Source organism: Ostrea edulis, chromosome 1 (assembly GCF_947568905.1).
Source record: "Ostrea edulis chromosome 1, xbOstEdul1.1, whole genome shotgun sequence".
NCBI lineage: Eukaryota > Metazoa > Mollusca > Bivalvia > Ostreida > Ostreidae > Ostrea > Ostrea edulis.
The window spans coordinates 631,222-656,800 of NC_079164.1; the positions used below are offsets into that span (position 1 = coordinate 631,222).

A 25,579-nucleotide genomic window follows, 5' to 3' on the forward strand; every position below is an offset into this window, starting at 1 on the left:
TTTACACCGGTAGATTTTCCTTCATGAATTAAGTGCTCTGCTTTCTAGGAGGGGTTTAGATATGTTTTGTTACGTATATCCATGTCATCAGTCAATATATGGATTGCTTTATTCTGCCACGACCAGACAGCTGAGTTCGATCGGTCCTCTGGACACGTGGTCCTGCAGCTGTTGCGGGTTCTTACTCAGAAGAAGATGCCCGTGGCCCGGAAAATAATCCTTGTTTTTATATATCTTTTTATACCAGGAAAAATCTCACAGAGCATCACAGAAAGTAAGTTTTCACTTGTTTCTTCAATTCACTAAACTGTATTTACATTCCTAATGTGTTACCTTCGATATCGTCACAAGTTGAAATACTAGTCATTTCCTTATGACTGTGCGCAATGTGCGTATGGATCTTGATGAATATAGTGCGACTGTTTTAACGGCTGAGAATATTCCGACAGAAAAATGTAAAATGTAAATATAAAAAAAATAAATTTCATTTTTTGTTGTCCAACTATTTATTTCGTATTCCTTATAGGAGTTATGAAATTGATCACTGTTCGTTATTTTCACCTTTCATGAGGGCATGAACAGCAGCGCTTCACGCCTGCCAACATACCTAGCGTGCTTCCTATGAAGTATGGTTCACGCCACCTAGCGTGCTTCCTATGAAGTATGGCTCACGCCATCTAGCGTGCTTCATATGAAGTATGCTGGCGTAAAGCGTTGCAGTTCGTGCTTTCATGCATTCCTGTTAGTTTATTTGATGTATACACCCTGTGCCTTACACCGCCCTGAAACATTTGATCTGTATACCGTGTCGCAATCTGCAGATCCTTTTTTAATACTTTCAAAACTCACTGTGACTAATTCCGGGAAAATTCATTAAAAAGTCAAAAAGTATATGTTTTCAACCCCAACCCTCCCACCACCACCACTTTTCACTAGCTTCATCCATTTCAAAACTGCGTGTCTCATTCTGGCCCGGGGGTACTCTACAGCAGTTTTAATTAGAACCGTTTGATACTGATGCATCATGCGCATGGTTAACTCGGCTTTTTTCTTCACTCTCTAGTTATAGATGATTATGAATATCTGGATTACATGAAGGTCATCAAAGGAGGTCGGTTCCTGAAGGGCATTAATGACCCCGAGTCGGACAGCGGCGAGTATCCGATGCAGGAGGCCGAGGTCAAACCTTACTACATCGACACTCACTCTGTCACCAACGCACAGTTCTGGTATGTATGACATAGAATAGAATAGTTGTATGTCAGAATTAGGACCCTATCAAACATCACATACAATATACAAATTCTGGTATGTATGACATAGACTAGAATAGCTGTATGTCAGAATTATTTAATTGATGCCCACATCAATTCAATTGGTGAGAGCAATAACTGATTTAATGAGCGCATTAATTCATTTGATGCGCGCATCAATGCTGTGGAATTCTTGCTCGTAAAAATTTAATTCGGAGCTATAAGTGATAGATGATCTCTTTGATTCAATTAAAGATATCCTTGATTGTTTACAACGCTTTTGTATAGGGAATTAATGCGCGCATCAATTCTTTTAAATAGAGCAACAATTCAATTAAAGAGATCATTAAAATTATTTCAATTGTGTATACGTTGAATTGAAGATATCTCTAATTAGATAGTTGTGTAATGAAAATTCCCTTGATTGTGTAAATGAGGCAATCAGGGTCAATTAAGTCTTGTCAATGATTAGCTATTCCTTGTGCATTGTACATTGTCTCAAACGTTTTGGAGACTAGTATATGAGTCAGCAGAATTGAGCGGAGGTATAAATAGAAGGCGCTTCTGCGCATCTAAGTTAGTTTGCTGGTAGACGGAGAAGAGAGAAGATCGTATCTCACATCCAGAATTTAGGTAAGGTTTATTGTCTCGTATGCGGGACCTCAAATTACTGCGGGTGAACCATTTGAGACATTATTCCTTCAGAAGATAGCCTGGGAGCAAATGCTCAAATAAATAAAGGGTTTAAACTTGTAGTTTGAAACAGCGTCTGAAACAGTGGTTTCAGACCAGAGGCTGAAACACGAGTGATTAAACTAGACAAGGAATAGTTAGAGGAAAATCATATAAAAAATCAATAAGGAAATAATCACAGTGTTTGATTCAAATTGATTTATTATCATTGTTTAGAACTATAGTTTAATGCAATCATTTAGAAACGTAGGAAACGTTTAAGAAAAATTATTATCCGTGGTTTGAACCCACATTACACGTTACAAAATTTTGGTGGCAGCGGTGGGATAATCTACATCAACCCATTCGTAAAATCATAGTCTGTTTTTATTTGAATAGTAGTGTAACATTCGAACTATTGTAGTTCTACTTAAAAGATTATATTTTGCGTTTTCATATTTACTTTCACTGTATGATACAAGACGGTTAGAAACTTGTAAGATTTAGATTATAGGAAGCCATGGACAATATTGACGAAGAAATAAGTTTTCTAGAAGAGAAAATTAAGGAACTTTCTAATGAAAGCATGCGAATTAAGGAACATAGGGCATAGTCAACACCTGGGACTGTAAGAGACTCGGGCATTGGAGAGTCTGGGCGTAAAATAGAACATAATGCAGAGGAAAACTATGAGGCAAAAGGAGCAAAACCTAAAACTAAGCTTGATGCTCAGACAGAAGACTCGTATGCACTTTATAAAAGCAAAGACAGGTCTCGGTCGGAAACAACACCGATGTATCTAGAAACGCCAGACAATATGCCAAGAAATGTTACAACACGTAGAAGAAAGGACATGTTACAAGCACTAAATAATGAAGGTGCTCAAGAAAATACAGATAAGTCTGGTAAGCTTAAACCAGCAACATATGATGGTTCAACATCGTGGTTAGATTATAAATCACATTTTAATGCTTGTGCCTGTTTGAACCATTGGTCTGAGGCTGAAAAGGGAATGTACCTTGCTGTTTCCCTCAGAGGCCAGGCTCAGGGAGTGCTTGGGAACCTAACTGAAACACTGCAAATGAATTTCAAGGAACTCTCAAAAGCCCTAGAAGAGAGATTTTCTCCAGCTAACCAAACAGAATTATATAGAGCTCAGCTAAGAGAGAGAAGACAACGGGCTAGCGAAACCATACCACAGCTTGGACAAGATGTCAGACGATTAACACGCCTAGCCTATCCTACTGCTCCAGCAGATGTTTGTGAGACTCTTGCTAAAGAGTATTTTATTGATGCTCTCACAAGCGCAGATATGCGTCTGAGGATAAAACAATCTAGACCACAGGACCTCAACGATGCTATCGGGCATGCAGTTAAGCTTGACGCTTTTGTAGGAGCGGAACGCAAAAACTATGAAGAATCTGGTTTTCTTCGAGAAGTTGGAGATGATAATAAACGTGAAACTAAGCGTGAAAGTTTAGAAAAAACAGTTAGCTCTATGAAGGAGATACTGGTCAGGTTGCAGAAAGAAGTAAATGATATAAAATATGAAAAGAGAACTTCTAAAACCGATAATGTGCCAAGGGTGTTCGAAAAGGGTTCTAAAGTAGGGATTCCAAAGAAGTGTTACAATTGTGGCAAACCTGGTCATTTAAAGAGAGACTGCAGACTTGCTCAGTTAAACAGAAGAGTTGATCAGAAGTTTCCACAACCAAACACAAGCAAAATTGACAATACTGGCAAAGGCAAGCCCGACAGTTCTGGACATTTCAAAAAGACCACCCATAGTGGGAGAAAACCTAGACATGAGTATCAAGGAAGCATTGGAGTTCAAAGAAATGCTAATGAGCCAGGAATGTATATCAGAGGAAACATTAATGATATTCCTGTCCTGGCATTGGTTGATACAGGGGCTACAGTTACACTGGTATCTCGGAAGAAGTTTGAAGAGATAAATAAAAAGTGTAAACTGGAATTGGCTGAAACGAATCAGAGTATATTATCAGCGTCAGGAACGCCTCTTCAAATATACGGAAAGGCACTCGTGAAATGAAGTTTGGTAAGAAAATATTGTATCAGACGAGGGTCTCTACAGCCCAGTAGCTAAGTACTTCGTTACTAGCTTGAAAATACGGATGTATATTTAATTGTTGTTATAAAATTTAGAAATTCATTTCAAAATTAAGGATTATCTCCCTCATGCATAGCTCTTATCCTTGGACGAATTTGGCTCCACTTGTTTGACACGCTGTTTTTGGCTATATTTAGCTCTAAAACTTCATAGTTATTTCGGATTTCAAACATTTCGGTTGAGCATCACTGAGGATACATTATTTGTCGAAATGCGCATCTGGTGCATCAAAATTGGTACCGTATAAGTTTTACATTATGACCCCTGGGCCGAGGTCTCTGGTGGTGGACTGTTAGTCCCCGAGGGTTTCTACAGCCCAGTAGCTAAGTACTTCGCTCCTAGCTTGAAAATACGGATGTATATTTAATTGCTGTTATAAAATTTAGAAATTCATTTCAAAATTAAGGATTATCTCCCTCATGCATAGCTCATATCCTTGGACGAATTTGGCTCCACTTGTTTGACACGCTGTTTTTGGCTATATTTAGCTTTAAAACTTCATAGTTATTTCGGATTTCAAACATTTCGGTTGAGCATCACTGAAGCGACATTATTTGTCGAAATGCGCATCTGGTGCATCAAAATTGGTACCGTATAAGTTTTACAATACTGGTTGCTGACATGACTGTTGATGCTGTTCTGGGCCTTGATTGTTTAAAAGCTAACAAAGGCATAATTAATTTACATGAAAGAACGCTGCAGTTAGGAAATGAAACTCTCTCTCTAGAATTTGAGGGAAGAATAGGGTGTTTCAGAATTGTGGCACTAGAAACGGTGTCGATACCATCAAAAACGGAAATTGTCACAACAGGAAAAGTTGTAGTTCCAGACAACAATGAGATGCATTTAGATGTTGGAGTGGTGGAGCCTGCAGAAACGTTTTTGAGTTCTGACAGAGGATTGGTTGGAAGGACAGTAGTGAGAGGTAGCTCTACCGTCCCAGTAAGACTTTTTAATCCATCTGGCAACAATGTAATAATTCACACAGGAACAACAGTTGGACAACTATCACCCATAGAGTGTATAATAGAAGATGATTACAAACCTACAACTGCTGATGACAAATTGCCTGAGCACTTAAATGAGCTGTATATGAGGACTTGCCTGAAGATGAGTAAGACAGAAGCAAATGAAGTTAAAACTCTTTTGTCGAAATATGCTCAACTCTTTACAAAGTCTGATAGTGACATGGGAAGAACAGGACTTGCTAAACATAGCATCGACACCGGGGATCACAAACCAATCAAGGACGTTCCAAGACGACTCCCAGAACACATGAATCCAGAAGTAGAAAAGCACGTGAAGGAAATGATTAAGAACAAATTTATAGAACCTTCAAATAGCCCTTGGTCTTCTAGAGTAGTATTGGTGAAAAAAAGGATGGGTCTACACGGTTTTGTGTGGACTATAGGCGATTGAATGCAATAACTGAGAAAGACGCCTATCCAATTCCACGCATTGATGAGACTCTGGACCAACTGGCTGGCTGCAAATGGTTTTCAACCCTCGATTTACACTCTGGTTATTGGCAGATTGAAATGGACTCAAAAGACAAAGCCAAAACAGCATTTGTAACCCGAAATGGGCTATATCAATTCAATGGCATGCCCTTTGGGCTATGTAATGCCCCAGCTACGTTCGAGAGGTTAATGGAGTTAACTCTACAGGGTTTGCAGTTGGGACATTTGTCTTGTCTATTTGGATGATATCATTGTATATGCCAGAACCTTTAATGAAATGAAAACTAATTTGTCCAAGGTCTTCGACAAACTTGCAAAAGCTGGACTAAAATTGAAAGCGAAAAAGTACACCCTATTTTCACGTAGTGTTGACTACTTGGGACATGTTGTGTCTGAAGAAGGCATTTCCACAGACCCAAAGAAGACTGAGGTTATCAAGAAATGGCCGCAACTTTGTAATGTAACAGAGCTAAGATCTTTCATTGGATTTTGTAGCTATTACCGTAAATTCGTACCAAACTTTGCAGTTTTGGCGAAACCATTACATGTGTTAACACAAAAGGGAATGAAATTCATCTGGTCTGGCGATTGTCAGGAGTCATTTGATACTTTGCGAAATAGATTAATCAGTGCACCCATTCTGGCACACCCGGACTTCACAATACCATTTATATTAGACACTGATGCCAGCGATATGGCCATGGGCGCCGTGTTGTCACAAATACAAGACGGGGAAGAAAAAGTAATTCGCTATGCAAGTCGCTGTTTAAGCAAAATGGAACGAAAGTATTGTGTCACACGTAAAGAACTGCTGGCCATCGTCCATTTTGTGAAGTATTTCAGACATTATTTGTATGGGAAGCCATTCTTAATCAGAACAGATCACAGTTCATTACGATGATTATTGAAAAAGAGTGATTCTGAAGGCCAGCTTGCAAGATGGATAGAAACACTTTCTACATATGAATTCCAAATTCAACATAGACCAGGGAAAATGCACACCAATGCAGACGCTTTGAGCCGCATCCCATGTAGACAATGTGGTTATGATAACTGCAATGGCAAAAGCCTGATAAGCAAAGGGCAACTTAGATCAGTCTTTGAAGAAAAGGATACAGACAGCATGTCGATGCAAGAAAGTCAAAAAGCAGATAAAGACATAGCTTTGGTCAAGTCTTGGCTAGAAACAAATGAGAGACCATCGTTTGAAGATATAAGAAGTACAGGATATTTTTTTTAGATCACTATGGAGTCAATGGAAGAGACTGAAATTGACAAACGGAATTGTATGCAGACGATGGACAGTGTTGGAAACCAATAACGAAATTCTCCAACAAGTTATTCCTCTCTCTGACAGAAGAACAATCTTAAGGCAATGCCATGATGACAGAACCTCAGGACATCTAGGAGTACATAAAACTTTGGCGCGAGTGCGACAAAGGTTCTACTGGCCTGGCTTACATCAAGATGTAAGACAATATGTCACAGGCTGTGACATTTGTACGAAGCGAAAGAACTCGAATAAGAAAAAGATAGCGCCGATGCAGATCCTTCCATCAGGGATGCTGTTGGAACGCATAGCGGCTGATATTCTGGGCGAACTACCAATTACGGAAAATGGCAATAAATATATTTTAGTGGTCTCGGACTACTTCACTAAGTGGACGGAGGCTTTTCCTATGCCAAATATGGAGGCTAAGACCGTGGCTAAGTTTATTGTAGAAGAATTTATTGTAAGACTTGAAACGCCTAAGATAATACATTCTGACCAAGGCAGACAATTTGAATGTGAGCTTTTCCGTGAATGTGTAAACTTTTGAACATTCAGAAAACAAGGACCACGGCCTACCATCCCCAGTCTGATGGGATGGTAGAGAGATTTAACCGAACCTTAACATGTATGCTAAGCGCATATGTACAGGAGAATCAAAAAAATTGGGACACTCATATTCCCTATATCATGATGGCATATAGGTCTGCAGAGCATGAGTCGACAGGTTTCACGCCGAACATGTTAATGCTTGGAAGAGAAACATCTTTGCCATTAGATATGCAGTATGAGATGCCAGAGCCTCTTAAAGGTAGGAGTCCAAATGAATGAGCTTGGATTCTTAAAGAAAGGATAGAGAGAGTCCACAGTTTTGTTCGCAATTACACAGATGCTGCCATGAGTAGACAGAAAAACTATCATGATATGATAGTCCTGGGAGAAATTTAAACCAGGTGATCAAGTTTTTATTTACTTTCCAGAAAAGAAAGTAGGTTGTTCTCCGAAGCTCACTTCGTTTTGGCGTGGGCCTTTCGAAGTCCTTGAAAAGTGGTCAGAAGTGCTCTATGCTGTTAACTGTGGAAGAAAGGGTGAAAGGCAGACAATACATTGCGATCGAATACGAAAAAAGAGGGACCAAATCCTCCGAGGGGAAGATTCCGGTATGATAACCGAGTTGTTAGACAGTGACATTGAAGCAGATGAAATAGAGCAAGAATCTGATAGAATTGTTGAGAGTGTCGATGAACTTGTTAAGTCTACCAAACCAAGGCGAAAATGTGGTCTACCAAAGTGGTTAGAGGACTATGAGTCCTATTAGAGATGCATGAAACTTTAAAAAAAATGTTAACTACAGCAAATTGCTTTATCTTATTTTGTAGAAAATGCCAAACCTGAAAGTAACTAAAGCCAAAGTAAGAAATCAATGTCCATTGTGTGATGGAGAAGTGCAGAATAATCATTGGCCTGAACATTTAATGAGTTGCACGGGTGGAAAGTTTCCATGTGGAACATGTGGATAATTATTCAAGAAGAAGGAATATCTGGTCAGACATGAGAAGAAGTTCCATGAGAAAGAATCAACGAATCACAATGGTGTGGAGAGCGACGAAGAGTGGGTTAGACAGGATCCAGGGAATTTAATTGGACAGGTATCCAGCTCAAGTGAAAGTTCCAATGATGAAGAAGATGAGACATGTGAAGGAAGGCCAGAAGAAATCAAAATGCAGAAGTCTCAATCCGTACCAAATGAAGATAAAACTGATAATGAGAAAGAGACACGCCAAACAATACCGGGAAACAGTAGTCCTTTGAAAAAGGGCAGAGTTGTGCGAAAGCGCACTGAACCAGCTCCAGTGTTCACACCAAAGAGAACAACACCAGTGGTGTCAACCCAAAACAGCGGGACATGCACAGCATCCATACAGAATTTCAGTTTTGTGAAGACATACAAGTCTTCTAGTACTCAGACTGAGAACCAGTCTACTGAAGGACAAAAGAAAGTCCTCAAGAAACGAAAGTTGTATGAAGTCGTGTCGACCTACACCAAAGATAACAAACATGTTGAGGAAATTATGGAAGAAGAAGAATTCGAATATGAGGAATAAATGACAATGATATAAAAAAAAAAAAAAAAAAAAAAAAAAAAAAGACACGGACAGAAAACCGTTTACGATTGAAACATTGTAGTTTACTTAAAGATAATTATAATAATAATGATTTTTTAAAAAAAAATGTTTCTGTGTTCCATATGCAGGGTCGCATATATTTCGGAGGCGTGGGTAATGTAATGAAAATTCCTTTGATTATGTAAATGGGGCAATCAGGGTCAATCAAAGTCTTGTCAAGGATTAGCTATTCCTTGTGTGTTGTACATTGTCTCAAACGTTTTGGAGACTAGTATATGAGTCAGCAGAATTGAGCGGAGGTATAAATAGAAGGCACTTCTGCACATCTAAGTTAGTTTGCTGGTAGACGGAGAAGAGAGAAGATCGTATCTCACATCCAGAATTTAGGTAAGGTTTATTGTATCTTATGCGGGACCTCAAATTACTGCGGGTGGACCATTTGAGACATTATTCCTTCAGAAGATAGCCCGGGAGCAAATGCTCAAATAAATAAAGGGTTTAAACTTGTAGTTTGAAACAGCGTCTGAAACAGTGGTTTCAGACCAGAGGCTGAAACACGAGTGATTAAACTAGGCAAGGAATAGTTAGAGGAAAATCATATAATAAATCAATAAGGAAATAATCACAGTGTTTGATTCAAATTGATTTATTATCATTGTTTAGAACTATAGTTTAATGCAATCATTTAGAAACGTAGGAAACGTTTAAGAAAAATTATTATCCGTGGTTTGAACCCACATTACAGGTTACAGTTGTTCTCTCTCTAAAAGAATTATCGCGCGCATCAATACTGAGCGCATCAATTGAATTATTGCGCTCTTCAATGGTCTCACCATTTCTATTTTCGAAGAGAGTAATAATTCAATTATAGCGCGCGTCAATTCACCAGAATAATTAATGCTCTCAGTAATTCAATTAATGCGCGCATTAATTCAGAACTGAAGATATCATTACTTATTTGAACAAAAAAATCAATGGAATGTTGCACGCATCAAATGAACTGGTAGAGTTTAATTATGTTAATTTGGCGCTCCATTGTTTCGCGCTCACTTAACATAATAAATGTACGAAAGATAAAAACAATTCGCATGAAAAGGCACAACTTTCTCTGATATGTCGCAACAGTTATGTCGCAACAGTTTCGAGTAGTCATCATGGTTATGAAGCGTTGATCTCGTAAACCATAGTAAGATTTATATCAGATTTATCTAATAATCATCATGTCTTTGTTACTTTCGGTAGGAAATTTAAGGAGGCCAAGCCGCGGTATGTGACGACAGCTGAACGCCAGGGGTGGAGCTGGGCCCTGAAACCCTTCTTGTCCCCCGCTGTCATGGATCAGGGCAGACGGGTCCCGGAGGGCACCTGGTGGGTCTCTGTCAGGGGGGCCGCCTGGAACAAGGTGTGTTTCAAAGACTGTCATAATCTCTATTCTCTTGGAGAAGTGGTCATCGACAGACGTAGACAAGTATAGTTTACACCAGTAGAAGTGACCATGTCTCCGTGCAACAAATCCAGCCATGAGAGAAAATTATTCAGTTAAAACACAGGGCTGTCTAAATGATATTAAAAAATATATAAATATCTACCATGGTCATTTTTTCTTCTCGTAGCCCGAGGGTCTGGGTTCTACAATCAGAGATCGTCTGGATCATCCCGTGGTCCACGTCAGCATGGAAGACGCCAAAGCGTACTGTACCTGGGTGGGGAAACGATTACCCACCGAAAACGAGTGGGAGTTCGCTGCACGTGGGGGACTTCACGGTGAGCTAGCGCGCAAGTAAGCACGCGAGAGAGAGAGAGAGAGAGAGAGATCTAATGCATGAAAAGATACCTCAGAGAGAGAGAGAGAGAGAGAGAGAGAGAGAGAGGAGGGGAGAGAGAGAGAATAATACAGCAAAAAATCGAATTGGTAGATATTTTTCTTAAGCTTATTAATATTCCTAAAGTTCTGTTGCTACGCACAAAGCAATACACATTTAGATTTTTAGAATGTGAACAACTTTTTTGTCTTCAGGAAAGATATATCCCTGGGGTGATCGATATCAACGGAACAGGACCAACCTCTGGCAGGTACGAACCAACCTTGTCTACTGTCAGAAACGTTTTCATTGTGGTATCTATATATTATCGAGAGGTAAAATATTCACGTAAACATTATTTCGTAAATCTTTATTTTAGCGAAGAAAGCAGTAGTATAAAAACCTGAAAGGAGTCATTTTGAACTATAATTGTAGCAAATGTGTGTATAAACATATTTTTATAAAACCTGCTCCGCTTGAAGGGAAAGTTTCCAGTAATATAATTGTATATAGATGTATAAACTAATGTTAATAAAACCTCTTCTGGTTGAAGGGAAAGTTTCCAGTAATATAATTGTATATAGATGTACAAACTAATGTTTATAAAACCTCTTCTGATTGAAGGGAAAGTTTCCAGGCGGAAACACAAAAATGGATCACTGGCATGGAACGTCACCGGTGGATTTTTACAAGGCACAAAACGCTTTTGGTTTGTATACACATCAATTAGATTATCCAACACCGAGAAGACCAATTTTCGCGGGAGATTCGGCGAGACTCTTGATATCAGAATATCTGGACCTGTAATTGTGTCTCTTGTTAGTGTTATTGGGGAGAGAAAAGACCGAAAGAAGGAAAAGACGAACTAGAGCTTGCTCTTCTCTCCCAAATAACGAAGAGACGACAATGTCACAACCACAGTGACTGTAACAGTTGTCAGTCAAACTCTGCACATCCATATCATACATATCTAAATCACAAATATAATGTCAGTCAAACTCTGCACATCCATATCATACATATCTAAATCACAAATATAATGCAACGGTCTTCAGATCCGCTTTGGTTTTCTTTATAAGGACATCAATGATGTACATATATATACAGTGGGAAAGTTTACCTCTCGTTTTATACGCACCTATATTGTCTTTTCATCCAAGTAATATTACGAGGAATTCCCCATAAGTTGTATCCTGGTCACGTCACTAATAAGAATTCTACACACGTAATTCATCATTGCAGGGATGTATGATATGCTGGGTAATGTTTGGGAGTGGACGGCCACGCGGTATTATGACAGAGTAGTGGACAGAAAGTTACAGGAGCTGATGTACGTCGTGAAGGGCGGGTCATTCATTGACAGCCGAGACGGTCACTGTAACCAAATCGTACGGACGGCACAAAGGTATATCTCCCGTCCGCAGTTTCAGACCACCACCCCCCCCCCCCCCCACCACCACCACCACCACCATCCCCGCCCTAAAAAAATCAGAAAAAGTAATGCGTAAATCTCTAAGACGTTGAACATCATTCACGATACATTATGAATTGATTTTGTGTGAATATTTCATCACAGTACATTATTAATGGTAAAGTACTCGGTTTCAGAATGGGTCTCCAACCCGACTATTCGGCCCAAAACTTGGGCTTCCGGTGTGTTCGCAGTGCCAAGGCTTACTGGGATCTCCATGGCCACAAGAATTTACGCAGAAGATACGTAGGGGACAACAAACCTGACCCAACATGGAAGCGACCGCCCCGGCATCACAAGAAAGACGAATTGTAGAGACCCCACCGCAAGGGACTAGCCGTGAAGAAAAAGAACTAAGAGAGACGGTCCCAAGATGTACTACGAGAAGAATCTTATGGAGGACACAACTGCAGACAATCGAATCTTGATCACGAAGAGCTTCGTAATAGTCATTAATGTGCCTGTACAAATATTTAGCACAGAGTAGTAGTTTGGATTACAATTTATTGGGAATTTTTATTATGATTAAAATAATAAAATATGAAATAATTGTTGTTTGAGCAGAGAAATGGTGAAAGGCCACACAAGACAAAGATTCTGAATAGATAGGTATTTAGCAATGTCTCTATACAAATTTTAACTAAAGTATTGGTCCAATCTTACACAGATATAAGTGGCAAAACTGTCCACAGTGGTTATTTCACCAACATAAGGAGTAGGCATTGCCTCAGCTCTGTTTTTTTTTATCCCTCAAAAGAGTTGTGATGCATTATAAAGCTCTGCCTTTTAATCCCTCACAAGAGAGTTGTGATGCATTATGAAGTTCTGCCTTTTAATCCCTCACAAGAGAGTTGTGATGCATTATAAAGCTGTCTTTTAATCCCTCACAAGAGAGTTGTGATGCATTATGAAGCTCTGCCTTTTAATCCCTCACAAGAGAGTTGTGATGCATTATAAAGCTGTCTTTTAATCCCTCACAAGAGAGTTGTGATGCATTATGGTTAGGGTTAGAGTTGTGATGCATTATGGTTAGGGTTAGAGTTGTGATGCATTATGGTTAGGGTTAGAGTTGTAATGCATTATAACCTCCCCATTTGTTTGTATGTTCATTAGTTCAACATTATGCATCAATCAAAGTTGCTGGAATGGTACCTTCCATAAAGACCTTGGATCTTACTGATTTTCAAGGTTACATGTGAAAGATCACAGTCACTAAAATGGAAATTCCAAAATTTCTGTGTACAGCTTATCAAAATTTCACCCACACAAAAAGTTGAGACACATTTTGTAAGACCCGGATGAACAATACTTTTCAAAATGACCTTGATTCCTATAGTTTTTCAAGGCTATGCAAAAGGTGAAGGTCACTGATATGTTGAAATATAGATATTGTTTACAGTAAATACAGTTACAGCAAACCTTTAGGGCCAGTGAAAAACAGTTATTTTAACCAAACTTCAATAAAGTCAATACCATTTTCGTTATTTTCCTCTCCTAGGGAAATAAACATCACTTCACAAGACGTCTGAATTTGTTATAAACTGTATTCATTATAATCATGCTTTACTGTACTGAAAAAAAAGATGATCCACAACATAGAAATATAATATTTATTTATAAATAATGATGAAACATGAATTCTGCTTACAGTGTTCTCAATCATGTATGCATGTAGAACAATAAATGCATGGTTTTTAGATCACAAGGCACCAAACTGGCTCACACACACAGTCTAACCACAATGTACAGATGTAACATTCCCAGACACACACAGATTAAAAAAATGTCTGTCATCCGAGACTAAAATCTAGACTAGACACCAATGTCCGTCATCAGAGACTAAAATCTAGACTAGACACCAGTAAATTGAAATAGATTGGACGGGGGACCATGGTTTACAAAAACTAAACAGAAGTCACTAAAAATTACAAAAGTATCACAGCTACTAATTGGAATGTGGACGGTTGGAATCACAGCCACTAATTGGAATGTGGACGGTTGGACCTGATTTCACACCACTAAAAGAATTCAACTACATTATAATGAAATTCTGTTTACAATTTCTGCATAAACAAAAACAACCAAATAACACCCCAAAACTATTTTCTGATTTTACAAAGCTTAGCACTCTCATTTCATAATCCTGTCCCCTTCCTTACAAAAGCAAGGAAAAGAACCATCTAGAGTCCTGCTCATTAAGTATTCTACGATCTACCTCATAATGTACTAAACATAAGACCTACTCTACATATAAAAATACCATAAAATATGCATAATAAAATATATGAGTTCTTGTTTTTGTGTTATTGGCAATGCTCTGCACAGATTCTCCCATGACTTCTCCATTCACAGAAAATTTAATATGTAAAATATATATATACATATCTTCCCCTTTAAATTTATATCAAAAGTAAAATTTATACATCAATTTTACAAGCATTTGTAAATGACTTTTCGAAAAATAAGTAGGAAAATGCTTAAATACAATATCATCATTATTTTTTTTTTTTTTGTAACTTAAATAAACAGCCTTGTTTACAACAGTACTGTGTAGAATTATTTTTCTTTGAAAACGAAACAAAACACATCACAAAGAAAAAATCTACAAACTGCATAACATAGACCACCTACGTACAAATTACTAATCTTCGGTGGAAATAAACATTTCTGGGGATATTTTAATCTGCTTTTGATAAAATAATTGAGTTCCATGTTGTGACTTCCCACATGAAACACACAGTAACGCATACAAGAGGTTTTTAAAAATCCAGTAAAAGTTTTAAAACGAGGAGTTGAAGACAATGGACGGGTACCTAGCCTACTCTGAGACACCATTTTAGAAACATTAAAAAACGGAGAAGAAAATTTACTGACTATAATAATTTTAAAATTCTAAATATAAAAAATCTACAATGAAATATTCATATAAAACTTCTGCAAAAATTAAAAAGTGAAATAAACATACAATTATGTTTCAAGTAATCAACAAGATATTAAAAAATTAAATAGACGCATGATATACAGGAAATGATATTTCATAGAGTATCTCAATAAAAAGACATATTACAGAAATGCATGAAAAAATATCACATTCTCAATCACAATTATAGTAAAAAATATACAATGTAAAGGAACTAGTTTGTACTAAAAGCATCTACATTAAAAAAAAAATGGCACAGACTGCCATTCTCAAAGTGTGTCACCCAGTGGTGAAATACTTCTCATCAATGTTTGGCTTGGAATGTTGAAAGTCGTGTCATATTTATGGTTGTAATGGCATTTTTGATTGGTCAACGAAACCTATGATAAGTTAATGGCTTATGATTTGTGTCAGGTATCAAACTCTCGGCTATATGATTCCTCACTTCCTGTCTCCCCACGATATAAATCCACCGCGTGACTGTGCGGCTCGAAGCTCCGACTGAGGTAGTTACTGATCACCATGTTAGAAGATTGCGTATTGCGGTAACCCAGGTATGGTTCTATGTAATGATCCTGCTCGTTAACCCAGCTCGAGTTCATGCTGTTTCCGATTCCACTTGTACCGCCTGTCAGACTGTGAGGCCGACTGTCCGAACTCAGCCGGGACAACTAGAAAAACGAGAATAGAAAGCGTGAGTGCAGCTCATTATAAACATCAGGGCTAACCCCTCTATGTTACAGACTGAATAGCTGTGATGTAAAAATAGTATCGTATTATTCCACTTCATAATCACACACCATCACCACCATCATCTGCTTTCCTCTCTTGCAAATTTAAAACAATTCATCAGTTTTGCTGTTAAATTTACATTTTTTTGTGTATCACATATAATTCAAGAAGAGATTTTTGCGAATTAGAAAGATTTATAATATTTTGGTTTAGGACTGAAATACAGTTTAACTTTGATATCTCACTGATGTCTCCAATACCACAGATTATATGTGCATTATATTCCGATTCAGCTGACATGAGCTGAAATTCCCACCTACATTTTCTCTTGTACTTTAACCTCAATATCTCAAACCAACTGATATCTCAGTTTTTACTCTGCCTCATTGAGTTTGAGATTTAAATGAGGTTACGGATATCTCAGTTTTTACTCCGCTCCATTGAGTTTGACATAACGAGGTTACGGATATCTCAGTTTTTACTCCGCCCCATTGAGTTTGACATATATAACGAGATTACAGATATCTCAGTTTTTACTCCGCCCCATTGAGTTTGACATAACGAGGTTACGGATATCTGTTTTTACTCCGCCCCATTGAGTTTGACATAACGAGGTTATGGATATCTCAGTTTTTACTCCGCCCCATTGAGTTTGACATAACGAGGTTTGACTATATCACAAAGAAAGATAACTCACATGTACATCCCTGTCCTTGCCGAGTTTATATTCTTTAACAAGCTTATCTAAGCCCTGTTTCTGCTGGGTGATGGAGTCGATACGATCCTGTAAACGGGAATTCTCCTCCTCTAAGAATTTGGTGCGGACCTGCAACATGGAGACCATACGCGTCTTTTCCCGAACGGCTTCCTCCATGTCCGACAGCCTGTAAGAAATTTGACTCGCTGAAAAAGGCCATCACAAAATCGGACTTTAGTCAGGTTCTGCTGTCATCCTACATGTCAATGAAACTTAGTCACATGAGAAATTGTTTTCCAGAATCTTTATATAATCAAAATAAACCGGGTTAAATTTAATGATTTGTGTTATCTTCCATCTTATTAACTGATGAAATTAAACAAACAGCATTAAGATTGTTCATAGATATCTTCATTGACATGCAGAAGTAGAAATAACGATACTATTTATCATGATAAAAATTAAACACACAACAATTACACATGTATCATACATGACATCACATGGATGAGCCATGACAAAACCTTACACATCACACACACCATGCTACAGGCTAAACTAGAGCAGTACAGGCTAAACTAGAGCAGTACAGGCAATGACTGAATTGCTTGAATTATAATGTTGATGTAAGCTGCCATGAGTCGTTGTGTAACTGTTCAGAAATTATGATTATAGATTTCATCTGACACTCACACAGATACCCAGCATAAAAAATAAAGCATTCTCAAATAATCATATATATATACATGTATTATACATGAGCAAATAATAATATATATACATGTATTATACATGAGCAAATATTGCAAATTAATGAAATACAAGTGAAGCAAGCAAAGAAAATCCACCATTTATGTAAAATTTAACAACGTAACAAAGAAGTATAAAAGATGCGAGATTTAAAAAAACTGATGAAGCTTAAACTTGTAAAAACAGAAAATGACAAGGGGGAGTAACCACGTACAACCAGTCTTATACAAACAAAAATAACTAGCAAACTAAACAAATATAGCGACATTTATACAAACAACATCACACTATCAACAATCACTCGTGTTCACGGATTACATCTACGATTACAGAGATCTAACTGTTTATGTGAGATTACATCTACGATTACAAAGATCTAACCGTTACTGTGAGATTACAGAGATCTGATGGTTACTGTGAGATTACAGAGATCTAACCGTTACTGTGAGATTACAGAGATCTAACCATTACTGTGAGATTACAGAGATCTAACTGTTACTGTGAGATTACATCTACGATTACAGAGATCTAACCGTGACTGTGAGATTACAGAGATCTAACCATTACTGTGAGATTACAGAGATCTAACCATTACTGTGAGATTACAGAGATCTAACTGTTACTGTGAGATTACATCTACGATTATAGAGATCTAACCGTGACTGTGAGATTACAGAGATCTAACCATTATTGTGAGATTACAGAGATCTAACCGTTACTGTGAGATTACAGAGATCTAACCATTACTGTGAGATTACAGAGATCTAAACGTTACTGTGAGATTACAGAGATCTAACTGTTACTGTGAGATTACAGAGATCTAACTGTTACTGTGAGATTACATCTACGATTACAGAGATCTAACCGTTACTGTGAGATTACAGAGATCTAACTGTTACTGTGAGATTACAGAGATCTAACTGTTACTGTGAGATTACAGAGATCTAACCATTACTGTGAGATTACATCTACGATTACAGAGATCTAACTGTTACTGTGAGATTACAGAGATCTAACTGTTACTGTGAGATTACATATACGATTACAGAGATCTAACCGTGACTGTGAGATTACAGAGATCTAACCATTACTGTGAGATTACAGAGATCTAACTGTTACTGTGAGATTACATCTACGATTACAGAGATCTAACCGTTACTGTGAGATTACAGAGATCTAACCGTTACTGTGAGATTACAGAGATCTAACCGTTACTGTGAGATTACAGAGATCTAACTGTTACTGTGAGATTACATCTACGATTACAGAGATCTAACCGTTACTGTGAGATTACAGAGATCTAACCGTTACTGTGAGATTACAGAGATCTAACCGTTACTGTGAGATTACAGAGATCTAACTGTTACTGTGAGATTACATCTACGATTACAGAGATCTAACTGTTACTGTGAGATTACAGAGATCTAACGGTTACTGTGAGATTACAGAGATCTAACCATTACTGTGAGATTACATCTATGATTACAGAGATCTAACCATTACTGTGAGATTACAGAGATCTAACTGTTACTGTGAGATTACAGAGATCTAACCATTACTGTGAGATTACAGAGATCTAACTGTTACTGTGAGATTACATCTACCATTACAGAGATCTAACTGTTACTGTGAGATTACATCTACGATTACAGAGATCTAACTGTTACTGTGAGATTACAGAGATCTAACTGTTACTGTGATATTACAGAGATCTAACTGTTACTGTGAGATTACAGAGATCTAACCGTTACTGTGAGATTACAGAGATCTAACCGTTACTGTGATATTACATCTACGATTACAGAGATCTAACCGCTACTGTGAGATTACATCTACGATTACAGAGATCTAACCGTTACTGTGAGATTACATCTACGATTACAGAGATCTAACTGTTACTGTGAGATAACATCTACGATTACAGAGATCTAACCGTGACTGTGAGATATTACAGAGATCTAACCGTTACTGTGAGATTACATCTACGATTACAGAGATCTAACTGTTACTGTGAGATTACAGATATCTAACTGTTACTGTGAGATTACAGAGATCTAACTGTGACTGTGAGATTACATCTATGATTACAGAGATCTAACCGTTACTGTGAGATTACAGAGATCTAACTGTTACTGTGAGATTACATCTACGATTACAGAGATCTAACCATGACTGTGAGATTACAGAGATCTAACCATTACTGTGAGATTACAGAGATCTAACTGTTACTGTGAGATTACAGAGATCTAACCGTTACTGTGAGATTACAGAGATCTAACCATTACTGTGAGATTACATCTATGATTACAGAGATCTAACCGTTACTGTGAGATTACAGAGATCTAACTGTTACTGTGAGATTACAGAGATCTAACTGTTACTGTGAGATTACAGAGATCTAACTGTTACTGTGAGATTACAGAGATCTAACTGTTACTGTGAGATTACATCTACGATTACAGAGATCTAACTGTTACTGTGAGATTACATCTACGATTACAGAGATCTAACCGTTACTGTGAGATTACAGAGATCTAACTGTTACTGTGAGATTACAGAGATCTAACTGTTACTGTGAGATTACAGAGATCTGATGGTTACTGTGAGATTACAGAGATCTAACCGTTACTGTGATATTACAGAGATCTAACCGTTACTGTGAGATTACATCTACAATTATAGAGATCTAACTGTTACTGTGAGATTACAGAGATCTAACTGTTACTGTGAGATTACAGAGATCTAACTGTTACTGTAAGATTACAGAGATCTAACTGTTATTGTGAAATTACAGAGATCTATATAACCATTACTGTGAGATTACAGAGATCTAACTGTTACTGTGAGATTACAGAGATCTGATGGTTACTGTGAGATTACAGAGATCTAACTGTTACTGTGAGATTACAGAGATCTAACCGTTACTGTGAGATTACATCTACGATTACAGAGATCTAACTGTTACTGTGAGATTACAGAGATCTAACTGTTACTGTGAGATTACAGAGAGCTGATGGTTACTGTGAGATTACAGAGATCTAACTGTTACTGTGAGATTACAGAGATCTAACTGTTACTGTGAGATTACAGAGATCTATATAACCATTACTGTGAGATTACAGAGATCTAACTGTTACTGTGAGATTACAGAGATCTAACCGTTACTGTGATATTACATGTACATTACACAAAAGCTCTGTGTGTAGGAAGAATTATGTAAACCACCCACAGACAAATGGACAAAGTGAATGATAATAATAATAAATCATGTGTGTGTCGTAACCCAAAAGTAATCCACTGTCATTAAAACACTGACTGTAACAAGGGTAGACAAACAAATGAAACCCAACAAGGAGTTTGTAACAATGTGAGAAGTTAGCAGGATATGAAATGATAGATATTAACCTCAAATCCTGATCAACGGACCTGTAAGGAATTCTTCAGTTTGATACACATTAAACAGAAAGAAACCTTGATATATGATATGATTATTTTGTTGATTTGGTGATTGTATACTAATGAATAAAATCATTTATATCTTCTATCTCTCATCTTCTATACCAAGTGTGTGGTAATGTACTATTAAAGTGTAAAATACAGTTTGTAATCAAAAGATTGTATTGACCTCACACCGAGACTGGAGGGTGAGTCAATATCATACTTTGAGAGTAACTAAAACATTGTATTGACCTCACACCGAGCCTGGAAGGTGAGTCAATATCATATTTTGAGAGTAACTAAAATATTGTATTGACCTCACACCGAGCCTGGAAGGCGAGTCAATATCATAATTTGAGAGTAACTAAAACATTGTATTGACATTACACTGAGCCTGGAGGGCGAGTCAATATCATACTTTGAGCGTAACTAAGACATTGTATTGCCCTCACACCGAGCCTGGAGGGCAAGTCAATATCATACTTTGAGAGAAACTAAAACATTGTATTGACCTCACATCGAGCCTGGAGGGCAAGGCAATATCATACTTTGAGAGTAGGTAAAACATTGTATTGACCTCATACCAAGCCTGGAGGGCAAGTCAATATCATACTTTGAGAGAAACTAAAACATTGTATTGACCTCACATCGAGCCTGGAGGGCAAGTCAATATCATACTTTGAGAGTAGGTAAAACATTGTATTGACCTCATACCAAGCCTGGAGGGCAAGTCAATATCATACTTTGAGAGAAACTAAAACATTGTATTGACCTCACATCGAGCCTGGAGGGCAAGTCAATATCATACTTTGAGAGAAACTAAAACATTGTATTGACCTCATACCGAGCCTGGAGGGCAAGTCAATATCATACTTTGAGAGAAACTAAAACATTGTATTGACCTCACATCGAGCCTGGAGGGCAAGTCAATATCATACTTTGAGAGTAGGTAAAACATTGTATTGACCTCATACCAAGCCTGGAAGGCAAGTCAATATCATACTTTGAGAGAAACTAAAACATTGTATTGACCTCACATCGAGCCTGGAGGGCAAGTCAATATCATACTTTGAGAGTAGGTAAAACATTGTATTGACCTCACATCGAGCCTAGAGGGCGAGTCAATATCATATTTTGAGAGTAGCTAAAGCATTGTTTTGACCTCAAAAATGTAAATACAGTGAAACCTGTCTAAACCAACATTTCTTAGTACAGTGAAATCTATCTATTCCAATATTTCATAGTACAGTGAAATCTATCTGATCCAACATGCACTGAGAGACAATTTTTTTGTTGGAATACACAGTATGTCAGAATAAAGAGAGTAAAAAAAACAAATCGAATGAAATTGACAATAGGGGTCGGAATGTGCAGTGAAACAGATTGCACAGGTGTCAGTTTGCACAGGTGTCAGTTCCCTGTAACTGTTTAATCACATGATTGAATAATTTAAAACTACTACAGCCGACATAATGATTCCTGGCCCGTCATTTTGTAAACAAATATGATGCAAGACCTAGTTGAAAGTTAACATGGAATGCTATATTCTGTTTATTATACGATTTAAAACATTGAAATTGACAACTAGAACACACAAAACTGACCAAACAACACCTGATAAGTCATCATCATTAGATGAGGTTTGATATTACTATATATAAACAACTGTTGATAAAAGTCACCCTTTTCTTACAATTATAATGCAAAACCTAGTCAAAAGTGAGTTGAGACGCAGGTCCTGGTTTTTATTGAACTAAAAAATTATAATCATATCAATTTGAAAATTCCAATTTAATTTTGGTCTAATGTTGGAGAAATCAAATATTCACCTCGAAAGCATGTGCATGTTGAAAATAGCGTTCCATTTTTCTAGTTTGTTGGATCTGGATCTAAGCCAATCAGAAAGCTCTGAATTATTTGATCATATTATAAAAAGGCTTACTTCAAACATTAATTTATATCTATATGATTCATTTCTATTTGTGGACAGTCATATTACAATTATACGTAGATGACTTTTGATAAAACAGACTTTCAGCTAAGCAAGATAAAGTTTCAGCCGATGTCTTGCGACAGATGCTGATTTGTAATTTACACTGACACCCTGTACACAACCCTGTACACAACAAGTGGGGCATTCTTCATGTCTTGAGTGATTAAATGATACGAATTTACCAACATACTTCAGGCAGCATGTCTAAAAATATTTTTGTGTAAAATAAACTTACTGAGTGAGATATTCACGTTTTTCACGGAGAACCGTCTGATAATTCTTCTCCATTTTCTCTTTCCAGTCCATTTCTTTCCTCAGTGTCGACCGGGTCAGCCTCAGGTCATCATCATACTGCCTCATCTGTTCCTGCATTCGTGTCCGCTCTTTGGAATAAAACTCCCTGTAAATGTAACAAACACTTCTAAAATCACAAAACTTATCAAAATTACCCACTCACCCCACCCCCTGATTATAAACTGAGAATAGACTCAAGTAAAAAATTACATTTTGTATATAGCATTGGCTTCTTAAATCTTTTTACACAAATTCCTTAATGCCTTTTGAATAATATATAATATTCAATTTCAGCATGAATTATTATTGAGTGTCTATATCAACACTACACTGATTCTGAATTAATTTAAAAATTTGACTTAAGTCCATCCTCAATCTATGGTACTCATGGAGCCAGAGACTTTTGCTTTAAGAAATAATTTCACATTAAACTCTAAAAATTTGTACAGAAAAATATGTGTCACCATTAAATTGGATTCAGTGAATTAAGTTTTATAAAACATGAGTTTCATATTGTGCGACTTGAGCAATGTTGCCCTTGGTATGAACAATGTGCATCTCCACATGGGCAATATGGAAGGTGTTTAAAGTCAACGTTTTATTCTTAGGAAATGGTACATTGCAGTGAATGTGACGAAACTGACAGCTAGAGGTAAACACGAAACAAACACAACATAATTTGAATATAATGATTATAACTCACATAATTAGAATATAATGATTACAACTCACATAATTAGAATACAATGATTACAACTCACATAATTAGAATATAATGATTACAACTCACATAATTAGAATATAATGATTACAACTCACATAATTAGAATATAATGATTACAACTCACATAATTAGAATATAATATGATTATAACATTTTTATGACATTTAGCACTAGAATACAAAATATATATTACATATAAGAGATGAATATAGTAATAAAAAAATTAAAATGCAAGCTGCTTTGTCCAAATATGATGAAATTGATGGCATTTTATCCAAGTGTGTGCACATGCAAATTTTTGTATAAATAAGCACTGAATTTGAAAAAAAAATTCTGACAATGCACATCTAACTCCCACCCCCAAGATATATTAATTGATTAATGAATAAAAATAAGTAAAATAACCATTAGTATTAAAAACCTACTTCACAGTAAAATTATTATAAAAAATTTCATTTTTCAAAATGATGAAATAATTTTTCATATAACAGATTCTGAAATCGGAACGATATATTTGTCACATAACAGATTCTGAAATCGGAACGATATATTGTCATGTAATGAGGTACACTGTACATAATGAAAATAAATCAACATTTCTACTGATTGAGTTTAATCCTTATAAAATGGAGATATTTGAGGTTGTGTTTAATGGCTGTTGACAGTTAATACATATACTAATTACTCCAAGAACGAGTACAGCTGCACTCAATGCTGACCCCTCACGCCAACATCCAAGGACCCATTGGAAATAAGCTTTAATGGGTTATCCTTGGTATGTGCATATATCTGTATGTATTTATATATACCGAATATACACTCAGTGATACATTCCATGAACCGCCCCATTCCATGCAATTCATTTACTTTTATCACAGGTGAAGAAAAAACCAATCTCTTTCTCTCTATATAAATACATACCATATATACAGATGAGTATTTTTTCGGTACATTGAATCACCGAAATTACCGCTAATCACTGAAATTACCAAAGAAATGACCGAAATTACCAATAACGGGGCCGAAATTACCTCAGTGTATGTTCATCTATATATACTATCTAGTCACACATCAAATTTCATGAAGATTGGTAACAATTTAAAGGAGTTATGGTCATTAAACCGATTAATGTGAAGCGTAAATTTATACGAGTTATTTCCCATGATATATATATCGTATTCATGGTATTGATTTATACAATGTGTGATAAATAGATAAAATAAAATATTTGTTCTGAATTTTATATTGCCATTTGGAATTTACTGGCTATTCATAGTTCGCTTACTGAGTACCTGTCGGTAAAGGGAAGTAACTCAGATTCACATGTCACAATAATCGGTTTTATGGAAACAATTCCTTCAAATCGTTACCAATCTTCATGAAATTTGATGTGTGACTAGATGGTATATAGATGAACATATACTGAGGTAATTTCGGCCCCTTCATTGGTAATTTCGGTCATTTCTTTGGTAATTTCGGTGATTAGCGGTAATTTCGGTGATTCTATGCACCCGTATTTTTTCTGTTTACATCCATTTATTGATTAAAATTCAGACACCTGTGTTCTTATTTCACCACAACTATTGGAATTTTGAATGATAATCTTCCTGACAATGTAGTAAAACAAAGAGTAGATCGATTCATTGTTTGTTTATCAATAGAATTCAACAACAACAATACCTGTATCATAAGACATAAGGTAAAAGACATCTTCACTAGCCAAGGGTGATGCTCCGCAGTGCTTCTCTTTCTACCCTTGGCAGATCAGGCCAATTTGTTAAATTCATGATAATGCATGAAAAGAGAAACACTGTGAAGCGTCGCTATAGGCTAGTGAAGATGTGTA

The 25,579-nt window shown here is 36.8% G+C and overlaps 2 protein-coding genes across 30 annotated transcripts in view; one reads left to right on the forward strand and one right to left on the reverse strand.

The window, feature by feature from the left end:
• Positions 1-66: 66 nt before the first annotated feature.
• On the forward strand, positions 67-12,735 carry LOC125664537 (inactive C-alpha-formylglycine-generating enzyme 2-like). Its single transcript, XM_048897324.2, has 8 exons — positions 67-274; positions 1,064-1,229; positions 10,155-10,314; positions 10,526-10,676; positions 10,930-10,985; positions 11,339-11,423; positions 11,957-12,119; positions 12,323-12,735. Exons 1-8 carry the CDS (start codon positions 82-84, stop codon positions 12,498-12,500), a joined length of 1,152 nt encoding a protein of 383 aa, XP_048753281.2. The 5' UTR covers positions 67-81; the 3' UTR covers positions 12,501-12,735.
• A 1,048-nt stretch (positions 12,736-13,783) lies between these two features.
• Positions 13,784-25,579, reverse strand: part of LOC125664538 (myosin-11-like) — an 89,289-nt gene continuing 77,493 nt past the window's right edge. For 16 of the 29 annotated variants that reach the window (XM_056152837.1, XM_048897325.2, XM_056152836.1 and 13 more), the window contains 4 exons: positions 22,951-23,115; positions 20,690-20,710; positions 16,535-16,721; positions 13,784-15,776 (listed from right to left, as the gene is read on the reverse strand). In XM_056152837.1, coding sequence (XP_056008812.1) covers positions 15,516-15,776; positions 16,535-16,721; positions 20,690-20,710; positions 22,951-23,115 — 634 coding nt within the window. In that variant the 3' untranslated portion in view covers positions 13,784-15,515. Of the gene's footprint in view, positions 15,777-16,534; positions 16,741-20,689; positions 20,711-22,950; positions 23,116-25,579 lie in introns of those variants that run through there. The other 13 variants (XM_056152845.1, XM_056152835.1, XM_056152848.1 and 10 more) reach the window with 2 other exon arrangements.